At 49.1% G+C, this 24,839-nt stretch overlaps 1 protein-coding gene across 14 annotated transcripts in view; it reads right to left on the bottom strand.

Annotated features, from left to right (window-relative positions):
* Positions 1-11,682: 11,682 nt before the first annotated feature.
* The window catches only part of Pax2 (paired box 2), a 91,653-nt gene continuing 78,496 nt past the window's right edge, over positions 11,683-24,839 (bottom strand). For 4 of the 14 annotated variants that reach the window (XM_087550430.1, XM_087550454.1, XM_087550434.1 and 1 more), the window contains 3 exons: positions 16,716-16,817; positions 14,492-14,578; positions 12,074-13,999 (listed from right to left, as the gene is read on the bottom strand). In XM_087550430.1, the coding sequence (XP_087406556.1) occupies positions 13,878-13,999; positions 14,492-14,578; positions 16,716-16,817 (311 nt within the window). In that variant the 3' untranslated portion in view covers positions 12,074-13,877. 14 annotated transcript variants of the gene reach the window in all.

Here is a 24,839-nt window from a genome sequence, read left to right as displayed (position 1 = left end):
GCGCACAGTGCTGTGTCCTGTCTTTCAATGCTGCCATCATTTCTTACCTCCTCTCCTCTCCTTGGCTCAGCTCTTTCTGTCCCAGGATGCAGAATCCTTCCAGCAACTACTTTTAGGCCTTTGTTGCATCCCGAGAAAGCATCTTTCCAAAGTTACCAATGCTTTCTTCTAGGATTCTGGGGCCTTGGTCTAATGTATCCAACCCCTTCCTTCCACTGTCATTGAGACTCTCATCAGGTGACATTAGTACTGCCTGTATTGTTCATCATGTCTTTGTATCAGCAAGCACGTCATCACTGAACTACACCATGACGCTGTCAGTTGTTTGCTTGTAGCGCAATGGCCCATCATTTCCCTGTTAATACTAGTAAATTATCGCATGGTTATCTTTTTTCTAGAATATATCATTACCCCTGCACTTTCACTTTCCCCTTTATGGGGAAACATCTTTGCTGTATCATGGGATTATTGTGCTTTGGTATTTTACTATTATTCAGTTGAAGAACTACAGGGACCAATCACACCGAAATACAAATGTAATGAGTAGAAGACTGGGGCAGGAGAATGTATCTCCCAATTCCCCGAGCTGCTTTCCTGTAACTCTGTTTATGTGGCATCTCACCCAGGCACATCCAACTCAGGCATGGCATTCTCAATACACAAAGTTGTGCTCATTTTTCTCCAGTCCCTAGTCAGCCCTTCTTTTTTTAATCTCTGTGGATGGCTCTACCAGGATCCAGTCTCACGGAACACAGCCTTGGAGGTAGTCACTGTTGCTGTGCCTCATTTCTTCATCTTTGTCTTCATCTTCGTCTAACTGGTAACCAAGAGCCCAGCCATGTTACTCCAGTGAGTCTGCCCTAAGACCTTCTTGGACCCAGATATTTGGTGTCAGAGCCCATCCAGGTACTTCAATCTGCTCTACCCCTCTTCTCCATCTCAGGCCAACTTCAATTTTATTTCTCTCTCTCTCTCTCTCTCTCTCTCTCTCTCTCTCTCTCCCCCCCCTCTCTCTCCCCTCCTTGCTCATTGTATAGATCACTTCTGTGCCACTGTGTCCACAAAACTCCACAGGAACAACTTAGGGGAGAAGAGATTCACTTTAACTCACAGCTTCAGGGGCATTTAGTCCATCACGGGTTGGAAATTCTGGCAGCTCACCATGCTTCACGATGGCAAAAACATGCTGAGGGCTGCTCACATCATAGATCAGGAAGCAAAGCGCTAGACCAGAGCAAGGAACTAAGGAATCACCCCCTTGTCATCTACTTGTACTAGCTAAGTCCCACTGCTAAAATTTCCACAGCCTCCTGAACACACACACACTCACTCTCACACACACACACAGATAGACAAACACACAGACACACACACACATAGACACACACACAGACACACACACACACATAGACACACACACAGACACACACAGACACACACACACACCAGCCTATGGGGGTCATTTCAGATGTTAATCACAACACCCATGATGTGCTAGCCTCCTAATGGTCTCCCTTCAACCACTCTGTCTAGTAGCCAGAATTAGCTTTTCAAATAACACTTCACATTTGATCATCCTAAGAAATAGGTAGGGAGAAGGCCAAACACAGCCTGTGTACTCATCTCCTTAATAAATTACACCTCCCTTCTGTCACCCAGTTAGTATTCAAGTCCCATGAGCTCAACATTTGATAACTCTGTCATCAGTTTAGGAACATTTCAACTGTGTCCCCTGACAACACATAGTTTCAGCTGACAGAGGGTCTGAGTAGAGTCAGTGCTACACAGACCCTATTTTTGCTCTTCTAGGAAGAAGAATCCCCAACCTGACTACCCTCAATTTGACTACCCCCAACCCATCTACCTCCAACCCTGGCCCTTTAACCTGAGACTATAACTTCCTCCCCAATCAGTCTGATCCTATTCAACACAACTGTTTGGATCAATGTGTCATGGAATCACAAGTTGGCTGAAAAGTCTCCAAAATGTTCTCATCTCTCTAGCTCCCTAGGTTGTCCAGGGTTACAAATAAACTCCTGATTCAGAGGTGCCAGACTCTGAAGTCAGACTGGAGGCTGAACCAAGGCAGGGTCAAAGATTTATTCATCTAAGTGTCTTCTAATATCTATTAAGTGCTAGGTTCTGAGAATAAAGACATGGACCTCATTCTCACGCAACTTAACATTTTGGTAAGAAGACTAAACAAGATGCCAAAGAGATTGCTCTACGGGACCAAGGCTTGCTTGCTCTTCCAGAGAACCCAAATTCTGTTCCCAGCACCTGCACTAGGCACTTGCAACCACCCGTAACTCCAGATCCACGCGATATGATGCTCTCGTCTGGCTTCTGTAGGCACCTACCTATACAAGGCACATAGTCATATAGACACACACACCTACACATAAAAGAAAGAACAGATGTACAGTTACTAGGGTGACCAACGAGTGCATGAATGAATCATGGAAGTTTGAAGAGCTTTAAAAGTGCAACCAAAGGGCTCAGAAAAAGGCTTCCTGCCTACGAGACGTTTAATCAGAGTTTGGAAAAATAGCTAGGAGTTAGTTCACTGAATGGTGTGTGTGGGGGAAGGGTCCAAGGGCGGAAGGAGTATTTCATGCTAGGAGAACAGGGCTTACAAATGCCATCGGGGAAGGTCAGTGGGGCTGGAGGCAGAAAGCACAGGAAAGCTTGCTAGAGATGTGTTTGGCTGGTGAAGGAAACTAGTGCACATGGTTGTAAGTTGTTTAAAGGTTAGGATGAGATGTGCAGGCTCATGGTAGTATACCAAAGAGGATTAATATGTGTGCATGCGCGCGTGCGCGTGTGTGTCCGTGTGGTAGAAGGACTTGGCAGGATATTACTTGCATTTTTGATGAGTATTTCTAAGTCTGGATTTTAGGCAGAGGCCACGAGGGTTCAGCCTGTGGTAGAAGAGAGCTAGAAGGAAGTGAAATAGATTTGTTAGATTGGTAGGGAGGGCACTGGACTCCTAAGATTTGACTTCTGATTGGATAAGAGGGATGAGTGAGAGGAAGGAGTCAAGATGACTGGCAGAATGCTGACTTGTGTAGATGAATGGATGGTACCATTCCCTCGGATTAGGATCAATGAATGGGACGATTGTGCTTTGGGTTACACACAGTCACCTAAGATGGCTGAGGATAACAACATAGAGGTAGAAGGAGTTCTGGTGTCTAACTCAGTTAAGTGGTTAAGAAGGTCTTTCTGGTTGGGCCAGCTGAGGGCAAGGCCATGACTGAATGTGATTGGGCCTTGAGTGAGATAGGAGGGGCCTGGAAGCTGGAGAATCAGGAAATCTAGAGACTTGGAAGTGGACCCAGGGTGGCCCAAGGCCTGGGTGACTCCACCCTTCATTGGTGACAGACGGCTGGGCTAGGCCAGGCTGCCCTCTCCTCCTCTGATAATTAATCCCGCGCGGGGGCCGCGGGCGATGACAGGGCTGTCTAGCGTGCACTTAAGCATTAAATGACCAATTTCTGTCAGACTAACTTCCCCAGCCTCCCCATCCCCTCCCCTGCCACCCACCCCCTGCCTGCACCCCCTCCCTCTGCTCTTTGCACTCTGAGTTTTTCAGCAACTGATGGCTCCTGGTTCATTTCTGTGGAATTAATTGGTCCCTGAATGAATTCTGTTGACAGGGCAATTTATCATGTGTTTGGGCTGACAGTGCTGGTGTCGGGGGTTAGGGGGTGGGGAGATAGACTGGGAAGGGGACTGAGATGGGGAAGGAGGTTCTGGGTCTGGATAAATATTGGCTATACGTTAGGGCCCGAGAGGCACAAGTCTAAGGGCTTGGGGTACCATAGAGCACCCCAGTCATGGCTCCATCCTTTGTTACACATCTTGGTCCCACAAGCTTGAAAGAAAACCCCAAATTGGAGAGGAACCCTCAAACTTTGACTTCTCTTCAAGCCTTCCACCACTCAAAGTTTGGGTGTTTTACATTGGGAGAACTTGGTATTAACCCATACTAACCCTAATGTATGCAGTGGGGCTCTTGACGTGTGTGTGTGTGTGTGTGTGTGTGTGTGTGTGTGTGTGAGAGAGAGAGAGAGAGAGAGAGAGAGAGAGAGAGAGAGAGAGAGAGACAGAGAGAGAGAGACAGAGAGAGTTAAACATTCTTATGCACTTAAGTAGCCAAGGACTGATTAGTCTCCGGGTTAGCAGGCTTGTCCCCAGGGAGTTGGGCGCTCAGCCGGCCTGGCTAACAGGGACCAGAGGGACTAGCTAATTAGGGTATTATGGGCAGGCAAGTAGTGGGGAGAGGGTGGAAATGCAGTTGGCCCCAAAGAGCTGCTTCCTTTGTCCTCCTCCCTATAGACCCTACCTTGTACCTTAAAGGTCCCTTCAGGCCACTCTCATTTTCCTTAATACTTATGTTCTTGATCCCAAAGACCTCTAGGCAGACATAAGGAGTGAGGTAGGAAAAAGTGGCTGGAAAATGGGAATGAACAATTCAGTCTCCTTCTGTCCTTTAGAGCACTTGGCTTACCTGACCTGTGTGAAGCCACCAGGACATACCAGAACTACTTCTGGCCAAAGAAATTGCTAGAACATCCACAATGTACAATGACTAAAGACTAAAATGGGAAAGTGGGAGGAAGACCTAGAAGTTGTCAGCTTCTAAGGAATTGGAGGGATATAGAGAGGAAGGAACTTGTTAACACCTGTACTGACCTTGTGGGTCAACTTCTGAGTCTCTTCCACCCTTGGCTTGGCACTTACACATGGTTTCTGCTCTGCTTCTAGGGTAACATGTATGGATGGGAAATTCTATGTGAAATTCTTCTTCTACACATGGGAGCAGAGGCCACGTCTGGGCTCTTGGCAATGGACAGTCCCAGTGACCATTGGACAATGATAGGTCCAAGATGATGCTGGGATTCAATTCATTAAGGGGGTCACATAAAGGATGGGGACATGGTGGGAGGGTGGGGGCAGGGCATGGGAAGGGAATGAAATATAATCTTGGGAGGGTAGACGTTGTGTCATCAAGGATGGTACCTCAGCAAGCTATCAGACTCATGGTTCTTCTGCCCTTGCAGATTTCCTTCCCAATCTCTACAAGAGAATTCCCATAATCCTCTGCCTTCTTCAAGGCTTTGTTCTCCTCATCTGAGAGAAAATTATGTATCTCCTAATAGTCTATCCCCTTAATGTGCTGCCTTTCCTCCCCCAGCAATATTCTGTAGGTCCTACCCACTTGGCTATACACCTCACATCATTCATTCAAGCTTCTTTCCACCCATCCCTCATATCCATGTCTGCAAGTTTGTCCACATAGTCCTAAGCTGCAGAAAAGCCCATTTCCTGAGCTCACTGACCACATAAACTGGTCAATCCTGGGCTCCCTTCCCACTTTTCTAAAGATCCCTTACATTCATCTCCCTATGTCCTGTAGCTCCTTACCCTACACCAGCGGTTCTCAACTTGTGGTGGTGACCCCTTTGGGGGGGTCAAAAGACCCTGTCACAGAGGCTGCCTAAGACTACCAGAAAATACATGATTCACAACAGTAGCAAAATGACAATTATGAAGTAGCAAAGAAAATAATTTTATTACTGCTGGTCCCCACAACATGAGGAACCCTATTAAAGGGTCTCAGTATTAGGAAGGTTGAGAACCACTGCCCTCTACCCTTTGAGAACACAGTCAGAGGTCTGTGCTCTCAGAAGGTCACCAGATGTGTCCTTGAAACAAGCCCAATGGCCTTTCAACCTCTGAGGAATCAAAAGAACTACATTTGACTTCTTTATGCTTCTGTGTCAAGGATCTGGTTGTCTCTTGATTTTCATTTTATTTATTTTAATAGACTCAAAACTAGACTTTAAAAAAGTACATGCAAGTCTAACTCTTGCTTTGTCCTCACCAACACTGCTCTCTTTCAGAGCAATGAGCGTTATTTTGCTTTCATATATACGCATACATTAAAGTTTCCTGCTGTCTCAGTTAGGGTTTTAGTGCTGTGAGCAGACATCATGACCAAGGCAACTCCCATAAGGGCAACGTTTAATTTGAACTGGCTTTCCGAGGTTCAGTCCAGTATCATCAAGGCGGGAACATGGCAACGTCCAGGCAGGCATGGTGCAGGAGGAGCTGAGAATTCCACATCTTCATCTGAAGGCTGCTAAAATATTGGTTTCCAGGCAGCCAGGATGAGGGTCTTAAAGCCCAAGCACACAGTGACACACCTACTTTAACAAGGCGACACCTTCTGATAGTGCCACTCCCTGGGCCAAGCATATACAAACCATTAAACTCGCCTTCTATTTCATATAATGTAAGCTCATCAGGGCCTGGAGAGATGGCCCAGCAGTTGAGAGCACTTGCTTTTCTTGTGGAGGACCCTGGTTTCCAGTACACCCATCAGGTAGCTCACAACTGCTTATAACTCCAGCTCCAGGAAGTCCAGTGCCTCTGCTGTCACATAATGTACATATAGGCACTCACACTTAAAAATAAAAATTAAAATAATAAATAAATAAATAAACAAATAAAAGTACATTTAGCCGTCCGTGTCTTATCTCCACCCCAGCTTCCTTGGAGAGCTCATCTCAATGTTCCGGTTGTACCCATCCCTTCTGGCTTCACTGCATTAACACTTTCACATACTCTTTCTCCGTCCGTGGTCCCTCCTTATGTCCCAGTCCATGTTATTGGCAGATCACTCTTCCAAAGAGCAGACACATGCAGCTCTTCTCTCTTTGCTTGTAGGGGAAGAAAATTCTAAAACCCTTAACAGGGTTTCATGTTCCCAGAACTTCATGGCCCGAGCTTCATGGTTGCAAATGACAGACCCAGATACATTTGTTTAAGCCCCCCGAATGGAAGCTGTATTAGCTTCTGGCCATAGACACCCCCAAAGTAGGCCCCATTTCAGATCCAGCTGGATCCAGAGGCTTGAATTACATTGCCACGGCTCTATGGGGTTCCCCCCCCCCTTAGCTCTGCTAATCTCTGCCTGGTCGAGTGGGCCTCACGTACAGACAGGCAGTCCCTGCACAGTAACACATTGGAGGGGCTTCTTATGGCTCTGGCACCCTCATCATTCCAGCCCACAGTCCAGGTGGAGACCCTCATTCCTCCACGACCCAGTAACAGCCCTGCTGAGAGAAAAACTACTCTTCTTTCTTCCTCCTCTTCCCCTTCCTCCTCTTCTTTCTCCTCTTCCTCTTGACAGGATCTGCATGTCCTGGAACTCACTCTGTACACCAGGCTGGTCTTGAACTCACAGAGATCGGCCTGCCTCTGCCTCCTCAGTGCTGCGATTAAAGGTGCTGTCTTCTGGAACCTTCTTTTAGCATCTCAGCTACTCCCTCTTTGGTCACTCTCTTCCTTTTCCCACCTGTTTCTAACTCGAGGTGTATGCTCTGTAGCCAGAGACATGAGGTCTTCATTATCGAATGGGACTCTCAGAACCCCATGTATGCTCAGGAGCGGATGTGGCACTCTGTCAGTGCCACAAGAGCTACACAGGTTCCTGCATGGCTAGCCTTCCGTGGAAGGAGTGGTGCACCCCAGTGGCTCCCACAGGAACTGTGATTGGTGCTTTGAGTTGTGTAGAACAGTTATTTGAGAAGTTTGGTACTTATCAGTCTCAAACCACTGGGCTGCGGCCGGAGCAGCAACTATCTTCTGGAACCTTCTTTTTAGCAACGCAACCACTCCTCCTTTGGCCATTCTCTCCCTTCTCTCACCCAGTCCTTGCGCCTGCCCCTTTATTTCAAGGCTCTTGTTTATGCACCATTTTACCACGCTCCCTCATTCTTGTTTTTCTGTCACGTTTGTCAAACAGCCATTGTGCGTCAAACACTGTCCTCAGCACCCCAGCGTACAACTGTCCTATAATAAGCGCAAAGCTGCCGTATCCCCTTGTGCTTGTATGCTATTTGCAGATGATAGGAGATAGACAAACATACTGTAGCCTGGTGGGTGTGGTGCTGCACACCTTTAATCCCAGCATTCAGGAGGCAGGTGGGGTCTGTGACTTCGAGGCAAAGGCGGTTTACTGGGAGAATTTAAGGCCACTGGTGTCTCAAAAGCAAAGAAACAAAAATCTGACCTCCCAGGTCCTACTGAAACAATCTGAGGAAACCTAGAAGCAGATAGGGAACATGTAGCATTGTATAACTGCTTTATTTATCTCAGTACAGCAGATTAAACCTTTGGTTATGTGTATTAGGCAAGAACTCAACTATCAAACTACATCCCCGGTCTCTGTGTGCGGTTTTATTTATTTAAGGAGACTAGGAAGTCTCTCTGATGGGTAACACTAGGGTAGAAAACAGGAAATGAGAGAGTCAGTCATGGGCTTATCCGGGGAAGAATTTTCCAGGCAGTCAAGTGTGTCTTTGGCAGACAGGAGGTACATGTTTGGTATGACTGACGCACAGCCCCAAGGCCAGCTGAGAGAGCAGCGAGCTGAGAGGCCTGCAATAGGAGGTGACCTTTGGTGGCTGTGAAGGTGGAGCATTGGTGAACAGCTAGAGTGGAGAGCCTGGAGCTCAGTCGGGGTTCACTCTGAGTGGGACAGAGAAGAAGCTGAGGGGTTTGAGAGAGCAGAGTCATGGTCTGAGTGCAGTTGGGAGGGTCGCTCTGGCTGCACTGGGAGGTGAACATGGGGGATGGAAGACCAACTAGGGCTTTTTCCTTCCCTTCCTTCCTTCCTCCCTTCCTCCCTTCCTTCCTTCCTTCCTTCATCCCTTCCTTCCTTCCTTCCTCCCTTCCTTCCTTCCTCCCTTCCTTCCTTCCTCCCTTCCTTCCTTCCTTCCTCCCTTCCTTCCTCCCTTCCTCCCTCCCTTCCTCCCTTCCTCCCTTCCTCCCTTCCTTCCTTCCTTCCTTCCTTCCTTCCTTCCTTCTTCTTTTATTTCTTTGCAAGTTCTGGTGGCTTGGACAGTATGGTACAGAGCAGAGAGTAGGAAATGGACATATTCTGGGCCTCCCCCCCCCCAGACAGGGTCTCACTATGTAGCCCTGACTGTCCTGGAACTTGTTCTGTAGATCTGACTGCCTATGCCTCCCAAGTGCTGGCGTTAAAGGCATGCACCACCAACTCCCAACTCTGGGCTTGTTTTTAATGGAGACTGATTTTGCCGGTGGAGTAAATGAATGTGGGATGAAAAAGATTGGCGTCTGGGAAGAGTTGGGCTTTAGCCTTGAGCACCTTATAGAATGGATATATTCTTTACTGAACCAATGAAAATCAGGGGTTCCTCTCTGGGCCTTCATGGGGCTTTGCCACTTCTTGGAAACGGCATCATATTCTCTGTACTGCCTACCTCTGCTTTGTGAGAAAGTAAGAAAGATTGGCTCAGTGTATGCTGTGTACATGGGCAGGATGTGACTGTAGGTGACTCCGCTTTCTTTAAATGGCAGGTGCCATTTTGACATTCTCACCAGTGTCCTGGGTACCAACTAAACTGCTTTTAAGCTTCATCTGACATTCTCTCTCCTTGTTCCTCTCCAGGCACCTGATACTCTAGCCATTCTTGGATACTTTCATGCCTTTGTCCCCCAACTGTTTGCTTAGCTTGGGGCACTTTTTTCTCTCTATTAAACTGTTATATTTGGTTGCCTCACTTGGGAATCTATGCCAATAAGATGGGACAGGACTAGCAGACAGAATTTTAGGGAAAGCAAATCGAAGCTGGAGACTGGATCCTTTTGGTGTTTGGATGGGGAAATGGTTATGGTTAGACTAAGCAGCTGGCAGAAACTCCAGAGCCTGTTTGGGGGCTTTCAGGCTGATTTCAAGATGAAACCAATACTCTAGGAAGGTAAGTTCTCCCTGGAAACAGCTGTTGTAAACAGTATGACCTCCACTGTCTATGTCAGTGGGAGGGAGACCAGAAGTAAATAAGAAGACAAGAGACTCTGAGGATGTTCATGAAAATGCCTTTTGCTTTCAGTTTGATGTTGGTTAGGCAAAAGCAGGTTTCTAAGATCAAGTACCTGTTATGTCTGGCTAGGGCAGCATCTGATAAACCCACTAAGCCTCAGTCTAACCCAGTGTCCTGTCAGCTTTCAGGAATCCTCTTGTTGAGCATCAGATGATCAGCAGAAGTTCTGTGCTGGATGTTTGGAAGCTCTGCAGGCATTCTAATGCTGAGTGCATATCTTCTAAAAAGCTCAAAATGCCTTCCATTTTCATTCATAATGTAATAGTACCTTTATGGGAAGGGTAATAAATAGATATGCTTAGATTGGAGTGAACTTCCAGAATTCTTTTACAGATGTCTTAGTACAGCCAAAGACTTTGAAGGACTTTTTTTTTCTTCAGAGACTGGAGGCCAAGAAGGGAAGCAACAGGCAGGAGAATAGGGACATTGGTGAGGAGTGGGAGAGAAGAGGTTGATGGTTTGCTTGTACCCACACCCCATGGTATGATATGGATAAGCCTGAGTGACACAATAAGGAGATAGGTAAACTGCTGTAGTACAAGGTATGCTGGTGGGGAGGAAGTATCTGGAAGACACTGCCCCAGCCAGGGCAGGTGTGTGTGTGTGTGTGTGTGTGTGTGTGTGTGTGTGTGTGTCCCTTTAGTCTGCTTCCAGACCCTGCTTGCAGCTGTACATCAGATCCTGGAAGGTTAAAGCCTTTCAAATGAGCAGTGACTGAGAGGGAAGATTAGCTACAGAAACCTTCTAGAGTTGAGCAGGAAAGTCTCTCAGGGCAGAGGGCAGAGGGCATGGGGTAGAGGGCAGGGAGCAGGGGGCAGAAGGCAGCTGGAACATCAAGGCTGTGTTGGTAAGGAGGAAGGAACCAGAGCCGACAGGATGCTAAAGAGGTGGGCAGGGTTCATTTCTAAGTTTCTCCAATAGAGTAGGACAATCATGAAATCATTTTTCTAAGCATGAACAGAATCAAGGACATAGATCCTTCACTCTTACCTGATCTCAAATACCAGGTGTTTAAAAAGATCAACAATATGTTTCCTTCTTCACTGCCAGAACCCCTCTAGGACACAGAGGCCCACACAGAAGAACGAAAATCCATTTATATGCAGGAAGGGACTGACCCACCCATCCACTCACATTCCCCCTTTGCCTCGGCGCTTTCCTCTCTGAGAACACCCAGACTCTAGACCTGAGCCACCATTCTCAGCAGCTGCTTGAGAGGTCACCAGGCAACATCCCGGTGGTCCACAGATGCCATAAGCTTGCTCTTAGGGTCTAGAAATAAATGCTGAAAAAGAACCTCTGTGGTCTCTTAGGGGACACAGGACACAATTAGGACTGTGCCAATGTGCAGCTAAACCCACTTTGGGAGCAAAGAGAAGAAAGAACTGTGGGCAACCGCCCACCCACGAGAGGGCCCCGGACTTTGCTCATTCTGGGAGCACGAGCCCCTAAGTGTGGTCGCAGGACACCAGCAACAAGGCAAGGCTGATTTGGTAGAGAAGGGCAGTGTCGAAGTTATTCTGAAGTTCCAGAAAGCCAAACTTTTTGGCTCAAAGTCTGGGTAGGTCGGGGAGGGGGTAGTGCTGTGGAACAGACTTGTCCAGGCCATTGTCAGAGTTCAGCTTCAGTCCAGGGGAGTTTAGGCCATTTAGAGGTCGCGTTTGGATGGAGCTGGATCCTTGACAGAATTATCGAGGGGAGGGACTACCAGTGCGAGGACAGGCCTATCCCAGAGGCAGGGAGAGACAAACCTGGAGCCATGGGGAGTGACATACAAAATTTTATTATTATTATTATTTATTATTATTATTTATCATGTGCATAAAAAAAGAAGAGAGAGAAGGAAAGGAAGGGGGGAAAAAGGAAAAAATAAACAAAACGAACCGACACGTTGAAAGTGGCAGAGGAGCCAGGAACTTGTGGAAGGCTAAGCCTTATCCTGGATTCCGCACTCCTGGAGCGCGGCCAGCTCCACACAAGACTGGGGTCAGGCTGGGCCTCGAAGCCGAGACCTCATTGCCCTCACCATCCGGCTCCAGCCACTGGAGCCCGGTCGGGTGCCGGCAGTTCCCTTAGACTGTTCTCTTTTCTCGCTTTCCTTTTCAAAGAAAAAGGCTCGAAGGGAAGCGCAATCTGGGCTAGGACTCCAAGCCTTTTCAGATTTGTTCAAGGATTTTTATTTATTTATTTATTTATTTATTTATTTATTTATTTATTTATTTATTTACTTGTTTTTTTTCACTTTTATTTACTTTGTTTCTGTTATTTCGAGTCGTCACGATCCACGGTTGAGGAGACATGCAGGGAGCATCGCCGCTACCGAGAGAGCAACTACAGGGTGGGGCGGGGCAGGGCGGCCTGGTGGGGCACGTGGGGCATGGCCACAAGGGGCCAAGCCCCGAGATTGGCTCTGCCACCTTTGATGTAGCCTTGGAGGCCTGGGACAGAAGGGACCGAGACAGAGACAAGTGAAGCAGAGAAAGAGACACAGAAGGGCCGAGAGCAGCAGAGAAAAGGGAGATGAAGAGGGAGAGATGCGGGGCGGTGAGCGCGAAAACACGGAATTACAGAGAAACAGCCAACGAAACAGGCGAGAGGTGTCCGCGGGACCATGTTCGTCATTTTGCATAGAGATTTCTTTCATAATTTGTTTTTGTAACGTAAAAAAATGCCCCCCTCCCCCAGGACGTGCTGTGCTTTAGTGGGCATGTAGCTGTGTCCCCCCTCCCCCCCAGCGAGCGGCGACTCTCACAGCACGGACAGAAGGGTGTATCTACAGGCAGGGTGGTGGGGAGGACAGGGACTCTACGGTACCCGGCGGGGCGGGGCAGAGAGGGAGGGGATATGTACACAGAGAGGTTCGCCTTCACAGCACACACCGTCTTTCTACAAAGCAGCCTGTTGGGTTTCTGTTTTGTTCGTTTTTGCAAAGACTGTCATATTAAATAAGTGTAGACTTTTTTTTTCCGGCTCTGTTCAGCATCTGCCCAAGGGAAGGCTTGGGGGGTCCGGGGAGGGGGGTTGTTGAGGGGAATGGGGCGGGCAGTCCCGGGTTTTCACCTCGGGGCAGTTCGGTCGTCAGTTCCCTCCAAGTTCTTTGCGCCCGCAGGTTGGGGGTTTGGGGCCGGTCGGGGGTGTGGGGGCAGCACATTACTGATGGGAAAGATCAATGCTCACAGCCGCAGCCTGAGGACACGGTTCCCGCGGTGGCCCCGACGTGACTGCGTGCTTAGGACCAAACACAAGGTGTCGTGGGATGAGCCAAGGAAGCGCAGGAGGGAAAAGTGAGAGGCCAGCAGGTGGAAGAGGCGCTGACGTAGGGGCGAGGCGGGGCCAAGAGTCGAGCCACTGCAGCAGGAGATCCCAGGCCCTGGGGAACGAGGCAGTTCAGGTGGATGAGCTCAGTTGGCGTCTGCTAGCCTTGGTTCCCAGCCTCGGAAAACGCTGTCGCCCCAAAAGCTGTCCCTCGAGTCCGACCCTTTCGTCCCAGTGCCACTGCCTGGGGCCGGGCGCAGACATAAGGCGGATTCAGCCTGGCAGGCTCGGGGAGTGGGGCAGGATTTCCCCCCCTCGCCAGCCGCTCCTCCTTCAGCACAAAGTCCTTTCCTTAGCTTCCCTTGCTCAGCTCCTCCAGCGAAGCCTCCCGGCTCCCGGGCGTCCAAAGTGGGCTGTCCCCGGGTGGGCTACGCTGATTGTGTGTCACAGAAACGTGTCCGGCGCCCGGGCCAGCGGCCGGAGGGCTTCCGGGCGGCGCCGCGGTCCAGGCAGGCGGGGAGGGGCGACGGGCGGGGCTGGGGCCTGAGGGTCCCACCCTGGGCTCCACCTGTCCTGTCTGGCCTTGATAGGGTGACGTGAAGGGCTTCGGGGGCGTGGGATGTCTCGAGGTGGGGGTGGGACAGGGACGGTGGCCGAGAGGCAGCGCGTCGCTTCGGTCCTCCCTCCCTCTGGGGTGGGCGGTCAGACGGGGACGATGTGGAGGCCGAAGCTGTCTGCCTGAAGCTTGATGTGGTCCCCGCGGTAACTAGTGGCGGTCATAGGCAGCGGCAGCAGCGGCAGGGGCGGAGCCCCGGGGGGCGGCACTATAATAATAAGGGGAACCTGGAAGTTAACACAGGAGAAGAATGGGCTGGGTGAGAGGACAAACAGGAGAACAAAAAAGGAAAGAAAAGCAAAGAAAAGCCCTCCCCGGGTCCAGCGGGATCAGGCCTGGAGGACTCTGGCTCGGCCCCGAGGCCAGATGCCCAGGAGGAGTGCTGCATCCATAGGGCGGGAGAGGGTCAGGACAGGTGACATCCGACTGCGGACCCGCCAAGGGGTCCAATGGCCACTGTTGGCCAAGAGCCTTCCAGTGACCGAGAGGCGGGGACGGGAAGAGGCTGGAGGCACAGGTGTCCTGGAGGGATCCCCAGGACCCAGCGCTGCTCTAAAGAGCCTGTCTCCCTGGCCCATCCGGGTACCCAGAATTGGGGTGGTCCTGAGTGGGATCCGTGTCCCGAAGCAGCCTGCGCGCCCGAGCTGGCGTGCGGGCAGGCGACCTTGGGAGCCGCCGGCCTGCCAGGTGGCGTACTCACTTAGTAAGGCGGGGTTGCTGAATCTCCAAGCCTCATTGTAGGCGGTGTACTGGGGATGGCTGTATGGGTTGCCTGAGAACTCGCTCCCTGTGGGAGGGCGGGGAACTGGAATTAGAGGCGTTCAACGTGTCCAGTTGGCCTCTTCTGTCCTGTCCTCACTAGTCCCAGTCTTGGGTGTTTCAAGCAGGGAAAGGGCCCCTGGGAGCAGGCCAGAGACCAGGTAATCCACATGCTCCTCTCTGCATGGGGACAGCCACCATAGACAAGAAGTACCCAGATCTCTGCACACCCAGGCATGGAGGGAATTTGTGGGTAGGTATGTGCCTGGCTCCCCTGTGAGGCACTGACCACTGCCCAGGAAGGGTTTGGCCTTTGTCCGGCTGTTCCCACTTAAGTAACTCGGGAGCCAAGAGCTTTTACATTGGACACTTGCTTTAGGGACTCCACAGAATGATAGAGGGAGAAGGTGGAGAGGGAAGACCCTTGGGACACTTTGTCCCAGAAAGCCCTAAGAATGGCATCTCAGAGCTTTGTCAAAGCTAGGCAGGTGGTAGTGGTGGTGCTCTCCTGGGAAATAACCCTTCCCACTTTTCCCTCCCGAGGTTCAGTACAAGGGCCGTGCGACTGGGGAAGGAAACTGCCGGAATCCACTGGACTGCCCGCAGGCCCAGGAGCAGTGAGCAGTGGAGGGCACAGTGGGTTGGGAGCCTTCGGGAGCTGCCGCCCTCCCTCCAGGAGGAGAAAGGCCAGACCCATGGGTTTCCCCCTCGCCCTTTCTCCTGTGTGATGACCCCAGACTGTTTACAGTGATCCCTAACCGCGGGTTAAGTAGAGGAGAAGGGGCCCCACTCCAAGAAGGAGCTGGGTGGGGGTGGGGGATGCAGCCACTGGAAAGCCTGTTTATTGACGAGGAGGGAAAGCATGCGTGCAGCAGGATAATGAGCTTCTGAGCTCAACTGTGACCAAGAGGAACTGAGCTATCTCCTTCCCCATCGCTAATGAAACAAGTGTAATTTCCTCATCAGCACTAGATTCTGTTTAACGACTCCCCCCTTGCCACCATGAGCTCTCTGCGGCTCCCCTCATCCCTACCTCCCTGTAGACTCCCCACTCCCACCTCCCCACTCTTCCCCCCACCCCCACCTCCCTAAGACCTCCTCCAGCCTCCACCTGCTCACTGCTGGGATCTTCCTCCAAAGCCATTCCCTGCACCCCCACCAACGCTTCTACTTGCCTTCTGAGTGTGAGCCCCAATCCTTTCATCAGCACCTCCAACTTCTCTCAGACAGCCCCGTTCTCTTAACTGGCTGCAGTGGGCTCCCTAGTTTCTCAATGCCATCTCTGCTTACACCGGGATCTGCCTTGCCTTGAATGAGACCAACTGTCCTTTCTGTCCTTCCTCTCTTTCTCCCCCTCCTAGGGAGGGTTGAATTTAAGGAGTGGGGCATACAAAAGGGGCTCCAGAGGGAGTGGGCTGCAGGCTGGGAGAGTCTTGGCCACTTTAAGGTGAGAGATTGTGGTGTTTCTGCAGATAAGAAGAACCTCAACTCTCTTTGACTTTAAGTCACTCCCATTTGGGGTGAAGGGTGGAGAGAAGCCTCCAGGCTGTGAGTACAGCCTCTGCCTCCTTTAACTCCAAACCCAAGTCCAATGCCTCTCAGCAAATGGGCACACTAGAGCACAAAGGGCCTGGGTCCTCTGAAGAAGTATAGAGTTGTTGTAGTTAATTTTTCTTGGAAGCTAACATCTCTCTGGTTCCCTCCTGTCCTCCACTCCACTTTAAGACTAGCTTCCTTCTCTCTCTAGACTGAGATTGGTTCTCCACAGTGCTCCCCTCCCCTGGCTTAGTGTGGACCAGCATGGCTTTGTCTGAATGACTGCCATGCCCCTGAAAATGGTCCTTGGTTCCAAGTTTCCATGGAAACCAGGGCAAGCTCTTCCAAGCAGTGTCAGCTAGCTGAGTTAGGCTGGGGTACTGAGGCATAGGCTTAGACAGATGGGTGCTATAACCTTAAGTCGTGTTGGCAAGGGGACAGTTCTGTAAGTGTCCTCCATGCATTGCTTCTAAAGAGTCGACTGTGGCCATAGAAGGACAACAGTTTGCAGAACAATGGCTTGTTGGTTCTCCCTCCCCACTCCCAGTCATAGACTACAGTCCTTCATCAGTTCATCCACAATTTAGTTACCCCCACCCAGATGAGACATCTACAGCATTGTCACCTACCAGGCACCATTCCTGCCAGGGTGGAGGTAGGGTAGCTTCCCTGGCCAGTGGGGGGCACATGAGGGGGGTAACCAGGTAGAGTGGTGCTCGCCATATCACGACCTGGAAAAACACAAAGGGGAAGGAATGAGGCCTGGAAGAGAGAGGCCTGCCTCAGCTCACCCTGGGATGCTCTAGGGAGAGGGAATTCTCAGAGAGGAAGGAGATGTGCTCCCGAGTGCCTGGGTATGGATCCAAATGTGTGTGTGTGTGTGTGTGTGTGTGTGTGTGTGTGTGTGTGCCTCTGTTTTATATTGCTCATTGTGTATCTATCTGTGAATATGTGTCTGTCTCTCTTGTCTGTATCTCTGTATCTCTGAAAGCCTCAACCCAGATGGAGATGGGTGGAGACGACCTGGTTTTATTCCTTCTCCATAGAAGCTCAGCTATGACGGCTCTAGTGGACCCCTATCATCCTGTCTACTCTCCTCTACGCCTCTTCTTCCCTAACCCCTATCTTTCCTTCAGGCTTTGAAGACACCCCACTGCCACCTTCTACGAGGGTAGATGCTTTATTCCAAGTGGAACTGTGGATGTTGGGCCTGTGAGGGCTGGAGGACAGGGGACTAAGCAGTGGGCTGTTTTTGCTGTGATTGTTGCATTTACACGATAGAAAGTCATCTCTGCAGTGAACCAGGAACTTTGAGGACAAGCAGATCAGATGAAGTTCCAATGAGCAAAATTTGCTCCCCCTACCAGCAGCCTCCCTGGGGACTAGACCTCTATTATACAGAGCCTGGAGAGTGGGAGGCAGGGCTTGTCTTGCCAGGAGCAGGGAGTGGAGGCAAAGCGAGCCAACATTAGAGGGCACTTCCACCCCAAGAGACATTTTTTCTGGAACATTGCTGCATGTGACTGGTGTCCCTTCCTGTCTGCCCCTCCATTTCTGTGAAGGGAACATCTCTTAGCATACTCCAGTCTTCATAGACAGTATTTGTTCCTTCCTACCTCCCACACACCCATACACTAGAGCCTACCCTATCCTCCCCCCAACCCCGACCCCCGTATCTGCTACAGATCCCCCTGTCCTCCTCACCAGACAGTCATTCTGCTCTTTATGCCTCCCTCTGACCCCGAGAAGGCAAGGTGTGGCTGGAGGACGTCATAACACTATGCACACCCCTCCCCCAGTTCCTCTTTCCCCCTAAGTTGGGTCCTAGACATGGTCAGGTCTGTGAGACTTTACAAAGCTCCTCCATAGCATCTTTCCACCATCCACGTGAAGACATCACCTACTTCACCCCTCAGACGCATCTGCTTCCTCGTGTGTGCCCATCTCGACACACCTAAGAGAGTCATCCTTCTCTAAGAGTACAGAGGGACAGCTCAGGCTTTTCCATTCCTGGCCACCACGTGAGCATCCTCAGTAGCTGACCCACGGTCACCTCATACTCAGTAGGAATAAAGTCAGACCCATCTACTCCTCCATCAGAGGCCCAGCCCTTTGGAAGACTTAGAACTTCAGAGTCCTAGACACAGCCTTCTCTCCCTGTCCCTTCAGACATAGAGCTGACTCTCCTCAGCCACCTCTCTTAGGTTAATTCTATCTCCCTGTCACATTTATAGTTTGACTCCAGAGTACCAGCCTTTGGCTAGCTCTAGTGGTTTTTCTTTGCTTGTATTCCTGCTTCCATATTCTTCCCCCTTACTAGTCTAAACTGTAGCTGCCAGCCCTTTGGAAACATTGCTTTCACAGGATCACCTCCTTGTAAATACTGTGATCTTCCCTGTAGGCTGAGGTTTAGATGGAAACTCTGCAGATGCTCAGTGCCCCCCTAGTACTTGCCCACCTCGGCTTCTCACTCCTGGTTGTTTCCACCTCTCCATGTAAAATGCCTGTGTTCTAATGTGACCTTTCCTTCTGTCTTACTCATAGTTTTTTTTCCAAGTCTCAAACATTCCCATTCTTTTACTCATCTCAGAAGTTTCTTTCAAGTTTCCATGACATCTGTGTCCCATGACTGACAACATGCATTATCAGGTCTGCTCCACACCAAGGTTTTCATTTCAGACCATAGCTCACTCAAGGGCAGGACCCACATTCTGATCTGTCCTGCAGAGTTGAGAACACAGCTGACTCTCAATAAGTGCTTGTTGATCAATTCTTACCCCACCCCCCGACACACCGTCTCATGCACAGCCAATTCCTGATGGATTATAATGGCTTCCTAATGGTTTCTTCTGTGTTGATCTACTGCAGAGAAGCAAAGCTAAAACAAAATGGGCTTGAATCTTTTTTCCTAAAAAAGAAATCAATTGAAACAGGGCTGAGGGTTGGCTCCGTGGGTAAGAGCACTGGCTGCTCTCCCAGAGGACCCTGGTTCGATTCCCGGCAGCCACATGGCAACTCACAACAGTATGTGACTCCAGTTTCCAGGGGATCTGATACCCTCTTCTGTGCTTTTGGGGTACCAGGCATGCGGTGCACAGGCGCACATGCAGGCAAATCAGCCGTACACATAAAAATAAATAAAAGTTTAGGAAACTAAAAAAAATAAATAGAAATGGGAGTAGAATTTTTACACACAAAGATTTTCAGTGATAGGTTCATCTCTGGGGACTCATCTCATCATGCAACAGAATGATTTCCCTTTTTTACCCTTGGCGTGTGGTTACTGCCTTACGTTCCCTGAAACTCAATAGACAGAGGAGAACTAGCAAAGGAGACATCACTTCCAAAGCCCAGGCAGTAGAAGGATCTGCATTTGCTCTTGCTTTGTTCTATTAAGTTTTGTTTTGCCACAGTCTTATACCCAGCCCGGGGCTTGCCTCAGATCCGTGATCCCACTGCCTCAGACTCACAAGTGCAGATGTGTGTGCCACCATGACATGCTTCTGTTTGCTTTGCTGTAGCTTTCCTTGTATTGATTTCTATTGTCAATAAAAAAAAAAAAGGAAAGTACATATCTCCTGACCATCTCTTAGTGGAGAGGACCCAAAGTGCACATCGAGAAGAAATACCTATTAGTTCCTTGAGGGAGATGAACAATATGGCATTTATTGGTCAAAGAAGACCTAGAAGAGAAGAGGATTATGGGAGATGTGGAGGTTTTGAAGCTAGAGAGACATAGAACTCAATTCCTCCAGGCCCTGTGATCTTAACATTTACAAAGCAGTCAGGAAGCAGAGTACCCCTCTCCTCTCCTCCTTCACCCTTCTTCTCTGATCTCTATTTTTTCATGTTGGGCATCATGCCTTTTCCTTAATAACAGAAAAATAGAATGCATTTGAACCTGATCATCACTGCCACCATTCAATTTACAGTGAGTTGAACATAAATTCCCTCTAATAGAAGGTATTCACAAACGAACAAAAACAAAAACAAAACAAAAAAAAAAAGGCTAACTATATTTGAAAGAGACCAAGAAAGGATGGGTAGTTCAGAAGCTGTCTCCCCAGCTAACTTGGAGGCAATCCTCTTGCAAAGTTTATTCCCACAACTATCTCCCCTGCAAAATGGTATGTTCAACCTTTGGCAGGCAGAAGGCTTTGGCTGCTGAGAGCCACTCTCAGAACAGTTGATTGGAAGGCACGTTTTCAAATTCTAGTTTTAAAAAAAAAATCTGTATCTACAGGTAGCGATTTGAAAAATGTCGGGGAGGAGGCCCAGAAAAAAAAATGTCGGCGAGAAAAAAAAGCATTCAGAATTTCTAGTGTTTGTCATACTTGTGTAGTTTGTCCTGTAACAGTGTCATCACAAACAGGCACGTGTTTGGGACCTCTGAGTCAACAAGGTGCTAGCCACTGCATACAACGCATGCTCAATGACTTCATTAGTATACAGTTGACACCTGAAGAGCAGGCAGGGAAAAATTGACCAAAGTCTGGCTTGAGTCGTACATTCTCCTGGAACACCATTGTCAATAACGGGAAGCATACAACGCAGGAAGTTTTCAAATTACTAAAGCTGTCATACCGTTTGCCCAGCAGCGTTCTTCGAGCAAGCCTCCTTTAGCCGGGGAATCTCAATGGGAAATGGGAGGATTGACAGAGTACTGGGTGCTGCAGTGCTACAGAGAGATGGGGGGGCCTCTGAAACTGTAAAGATGGCTCTGCCGTCCCCCTTACACAGACAAGCAGAATCACAGAAACAGGAGAAAAGCCGCTTCACGGCAGAGCACGTCAGTTATAAAATATGTGCCATCCTGTGGAGGACAGGAAGCGGTAAAACATTTGCTTTGCTCCCTGACAATGCCATGGACAGAAAAATAGTACCGGGGATCAGAATGGATACAAACTCAACGTTGCTATGAGAGAGTGGGCATTTCGTGTTGCCTACTTGCTCTCCGAGGTTGCAAAGCTTTTGAAGATGGGTCTTCTGGAGGACCACGCCCTCGTTTTAAAGGTAGATGGAGACACGGAGACGTAAGGACTCTCCTGTGTTTACACGGCCAGTAAACGATAGCACCGACATTAGAAGCCGTGTCTATGCCACACTGCCTTTAACGACAACATGGACCCAGATACTCCCCCAAAAGAGCCAGCGAGAAGGTAGAGAAGTTCTCCAGCAAGCAAAGCCTCTCACCACCACATTGCCATTAAAGACTAGGCAGGGAAGGAAGGGAACACGAGGAATGAACAGGCGCGTGGAAGGTCTGTAGTAAAACTCTATGGGGTGGCGTCTTCGGCTCCTTTGAGAGTTTTCTAACACGGAAAGCATCCCCGAGAAGCAGGAGTAGTGGAGAATCTTAAAGTACCCAGAAGTGTTGGAAGAGCTACACTTGGTGAGGGTGTCTTCACAGTTCAACTGCAGGAGTCCCTCAAGACTCCAGAGCCCATTTTTGCAGCAGTCGCTCCGCCTGAATCAGACAGTGCACTTTCGTCAGGCCCTCCTTAGCAAATGGGCCAGAGCGAATCAACTGTTGGGGAGAATTCGAAGTGCGGCCTCTCTCCCAAATACGGACAGAAGCAAGGCGCCAGACTTTATGAAGGAATTAGACAATTTGACTCATCAGATCACGTGTGCCGCTTTGCTGGGTATTGGGCCGGCAGGCTCTTTGCCTCTTGTCTCTCTAGACTGTGTCGAACAGCTGTCATGTGCTAGGCACTGCCTTGAGTGTCTTCCAGGTGTTACCTCCTCTGTGTCTGTTATCGTTCTATCAGTTGACCTATTTTTAATTCCTGGTTTTTCAGATGAGGAACTGAAACACAGAGGAGCTAAGGATTATGGTTAGGGTTTCACAGCTCATCCACGGAGGAACCTGAGCTACAGAAGCGATAGACCAGGAAATCGATACTGGGATGATATCCCCAAATATGACAGACCTAAACACAGAGAGTATTGGTCTGGGAACATGACGTGGGATCATGCTGACTTAATCTATCCTGTGAGAGAACATCTTGGGCTACCTGTTTCTTTTTCTTTTTTTTTCTTTTTTTCTTTTTTTGAGGCAGGGTTTCTCTGTGTATGGCTGTCCTAAAGTTTGCTCTGTAGACCAGGTTGGCCTCAGTCTCAGAGATCTGCTTGCTTCTGCCTCTCCAGTGCTGGGATTAAAGGTGCCATCACACCAGGCTTAAGACTGTTTGTTTCGGGGTTGGGGATTTAGCTCAGTGGTAGAGCGCTTGCCTAGCAAGCGCATGGCCCTGGGTTCGGTCCCCAGCTCCGAAAAAAAAAAAAGAACCAAAAAAAAAAAAAAAAAAGACTGTTTGTTTCTTGTGTGTTTTAGCTTGCTTCACTTTTGTGCAGTGGGGGATTTGAGATTGGGGCTCACTGATTTGATAAGGCACCACAAATGTATTTCAAGGGATCCATAGAAAGCTTTACATAAATGTTATTATACACACGTCTTTCTGAGTAGAAGGTAAATTTAAAGTATTGTGTTTTCAGAGTTAGAGAGATGGCTCAGAGGTTAAGAGCACTGACCGCTCTTCCAAAGAACCCAGGTTCAGTTCCCAGCAACCACGTGGCAGCTCATAACTGTAACTCCAAGACCTGACACCCTTATACGGACACATATGCAGACAAAACACTAATACATATAAAATAAAAATAAATTATAAAAAAGTATTCTCAAAAGTATTAATCACTCCAAAGTGAATAAGTTATGCTTATAAAACAAACAAACAAACATGGAAACCTCTGTTCTTTGATACAAGAAGCTGATCTGTTTGCAGCTACTCGAATAACATTAATAAAACTATATACAAAACAGCAAAACGGGCTGGAGAGATGGCTCACTAGTGGAGAGGTATACTGATTTTCCTGAGTTCAATTTCCAGCCCCCACATCAGGAAGCTTACAACTGCTGCCTGTAATCCCAGCTCCAGAAGGACCGCACACCCCGGCCTTTGTGGGCACTTGCATTCATGGGCATGTACCTGAACCCCACATACACATGTACACATAATTAAAATAATAGATTAAAAAAGAAAGAAAGAAACAGCAAAGTGTGAAGCATCAGACTCATCTCAAGACCAGGCCAGTGTCAGCATTGAGAAGACCAGGGGAATAGTGAGAAGGGAGCTGCCCAGGAAGCAGAAATGGCTGCTAGTTATGGTTTTTGCAACTAAGCTTATTAGACACAGATTTATACGGCAGAAGTTATAGCCACAGAGTTTAGAGATGCTTTTTCTCGGCACCTTTCTCTGAAAATAAGCATTTTTTGCTATCCGTTTGACACCGTGGAGGGCCCTAAGGCCAGAAAACATAACTCTTGTTTTACTGTCCTCTCCTCAAATTTGTCTGCCTCTCGGAAAATGAGGTCTTTGAGGCTCCAGGTCTGTGCTTACATGCGACACAAGCATTTATAATACACACAAGGATATAGTCACTGACTTTTTAATTGCTCCCTAAATAGATCTTATCTTTGCATTTGCAAGTTGCGTGTCATACGTTAAAGCAGTGATCTTCGAATCTGCTTTCAAGAGACAGGAGAATGGTTTGGTTTTTATATATTTCATTTAGAGTTTTATTTCTAAGATTCCCCGACTCTCCCAAACTTTGCCTTCTAGAATAGAGCTCTGTGCCTGGGGGAGGACCCCACCTAGGCCACTGTTTTGGGCCTACACCCAGCCCTAGGCTTGCCTACTCTAGGTTCCAGCAGGGGGGGCTGTACTCACAGTTCAGGGTGGTTGTTATAACCGAGTGACTGTCTACTGACAGCTGAACCTTTGTCCCAGAAGGCAGAGATGCGAGATCTGCATTGACTCAGTGAGGTCTGCCCCTTGACCACAAACATCTGGACACAACTAGTCAGGCTCTTTCCACCTCTTCTCCGCACATAAGGTCCTTATAGGGCTGTGCACTGCAGCCCAGGGACCTACAGGGGGCGTAACGCAGCTGGGCCATGCATGGATGAGCCGCAGCCTCAGCTTGAGAGACTAGGAGTGCTGTTGAGAACCGCACACTCAAAGGGCCAGAAGGAAACTTGGCTCATTTACAGAGGTAGAGATTCTGGAAGAGAAATCTCCAATACTCTTCTCAGCTTGCTTCCGGGTACTGTTTTCTCCGACTCTAAATGAGGAGTGGAGCCAAGCAGGGGCTGTCTGGCACTCAGGAGGTTGGGCCAGGGACTTACTAGTCCACTGCACGAGAGGCCAAGAGACCCTCATGCTGGGCGGCCAGGGGGTAAGCCTGTTTGCACAGTCTCCTGATACTCTGGGTCTCCTAGGTCCTCTCTGGCTTTATTTTGTTCCCGGAGAGCCCTGAATTGTCAGCTCTAATCCTTCTGAAAGCGCAGCGTTTTTTCAGGCGCTCTGTGTAAGTGAAACTCTAATCCCAAGGAAAACCGGCCGCTTAAGCTGCTGGAGCATGCGCCTGCCTGCTTTCGGAGCACAGCACTGGATTTCTCCCTCTGCCAGGCAGCCCAGCCGCCACTGGGGAGGAGAGCGGAGGATTCCAAGCTAAAGGCAGCAAAGCCCTCGCAGAAATGACAGTGGCGGTGGTGCAAAGCTCAGGTCAAAAAGGCATTGGCTTATTTGTCCTGAGGCGACAGCTAAGGAGGGCCTTCCTGTCATCTTGTAGGTATCTGGTTCTGTCTTGGTGGCTTTAAGGCCACTAAGACATTTCTGAGCCATACCTATGACATTCCTTAGTGCTCCACTGTTCACAAGATTCTGGTCATTCATTCAGGAAAGGTTGTGTTA

Source organism: Rattus norvegicus, chromosome 1 (genome assembly GCF_021556685.1).
Source record: "Rattus norvegicus strain SHRSP/BbbUtx chromosome 1, alternate assembly SHRSP_T2T, whole genome shotgun sequence".
NCBI lineage: Eukaryota > Metazoa > Chordata > Mammalia > Rodentia > Muridae > Rattus > Rattus norvegicus.
The sequence above is the reverse complement of the archived record's forward strand: the minus strand, read 5'-3'. Positions and strand labels throughout refer to the sequence as shown.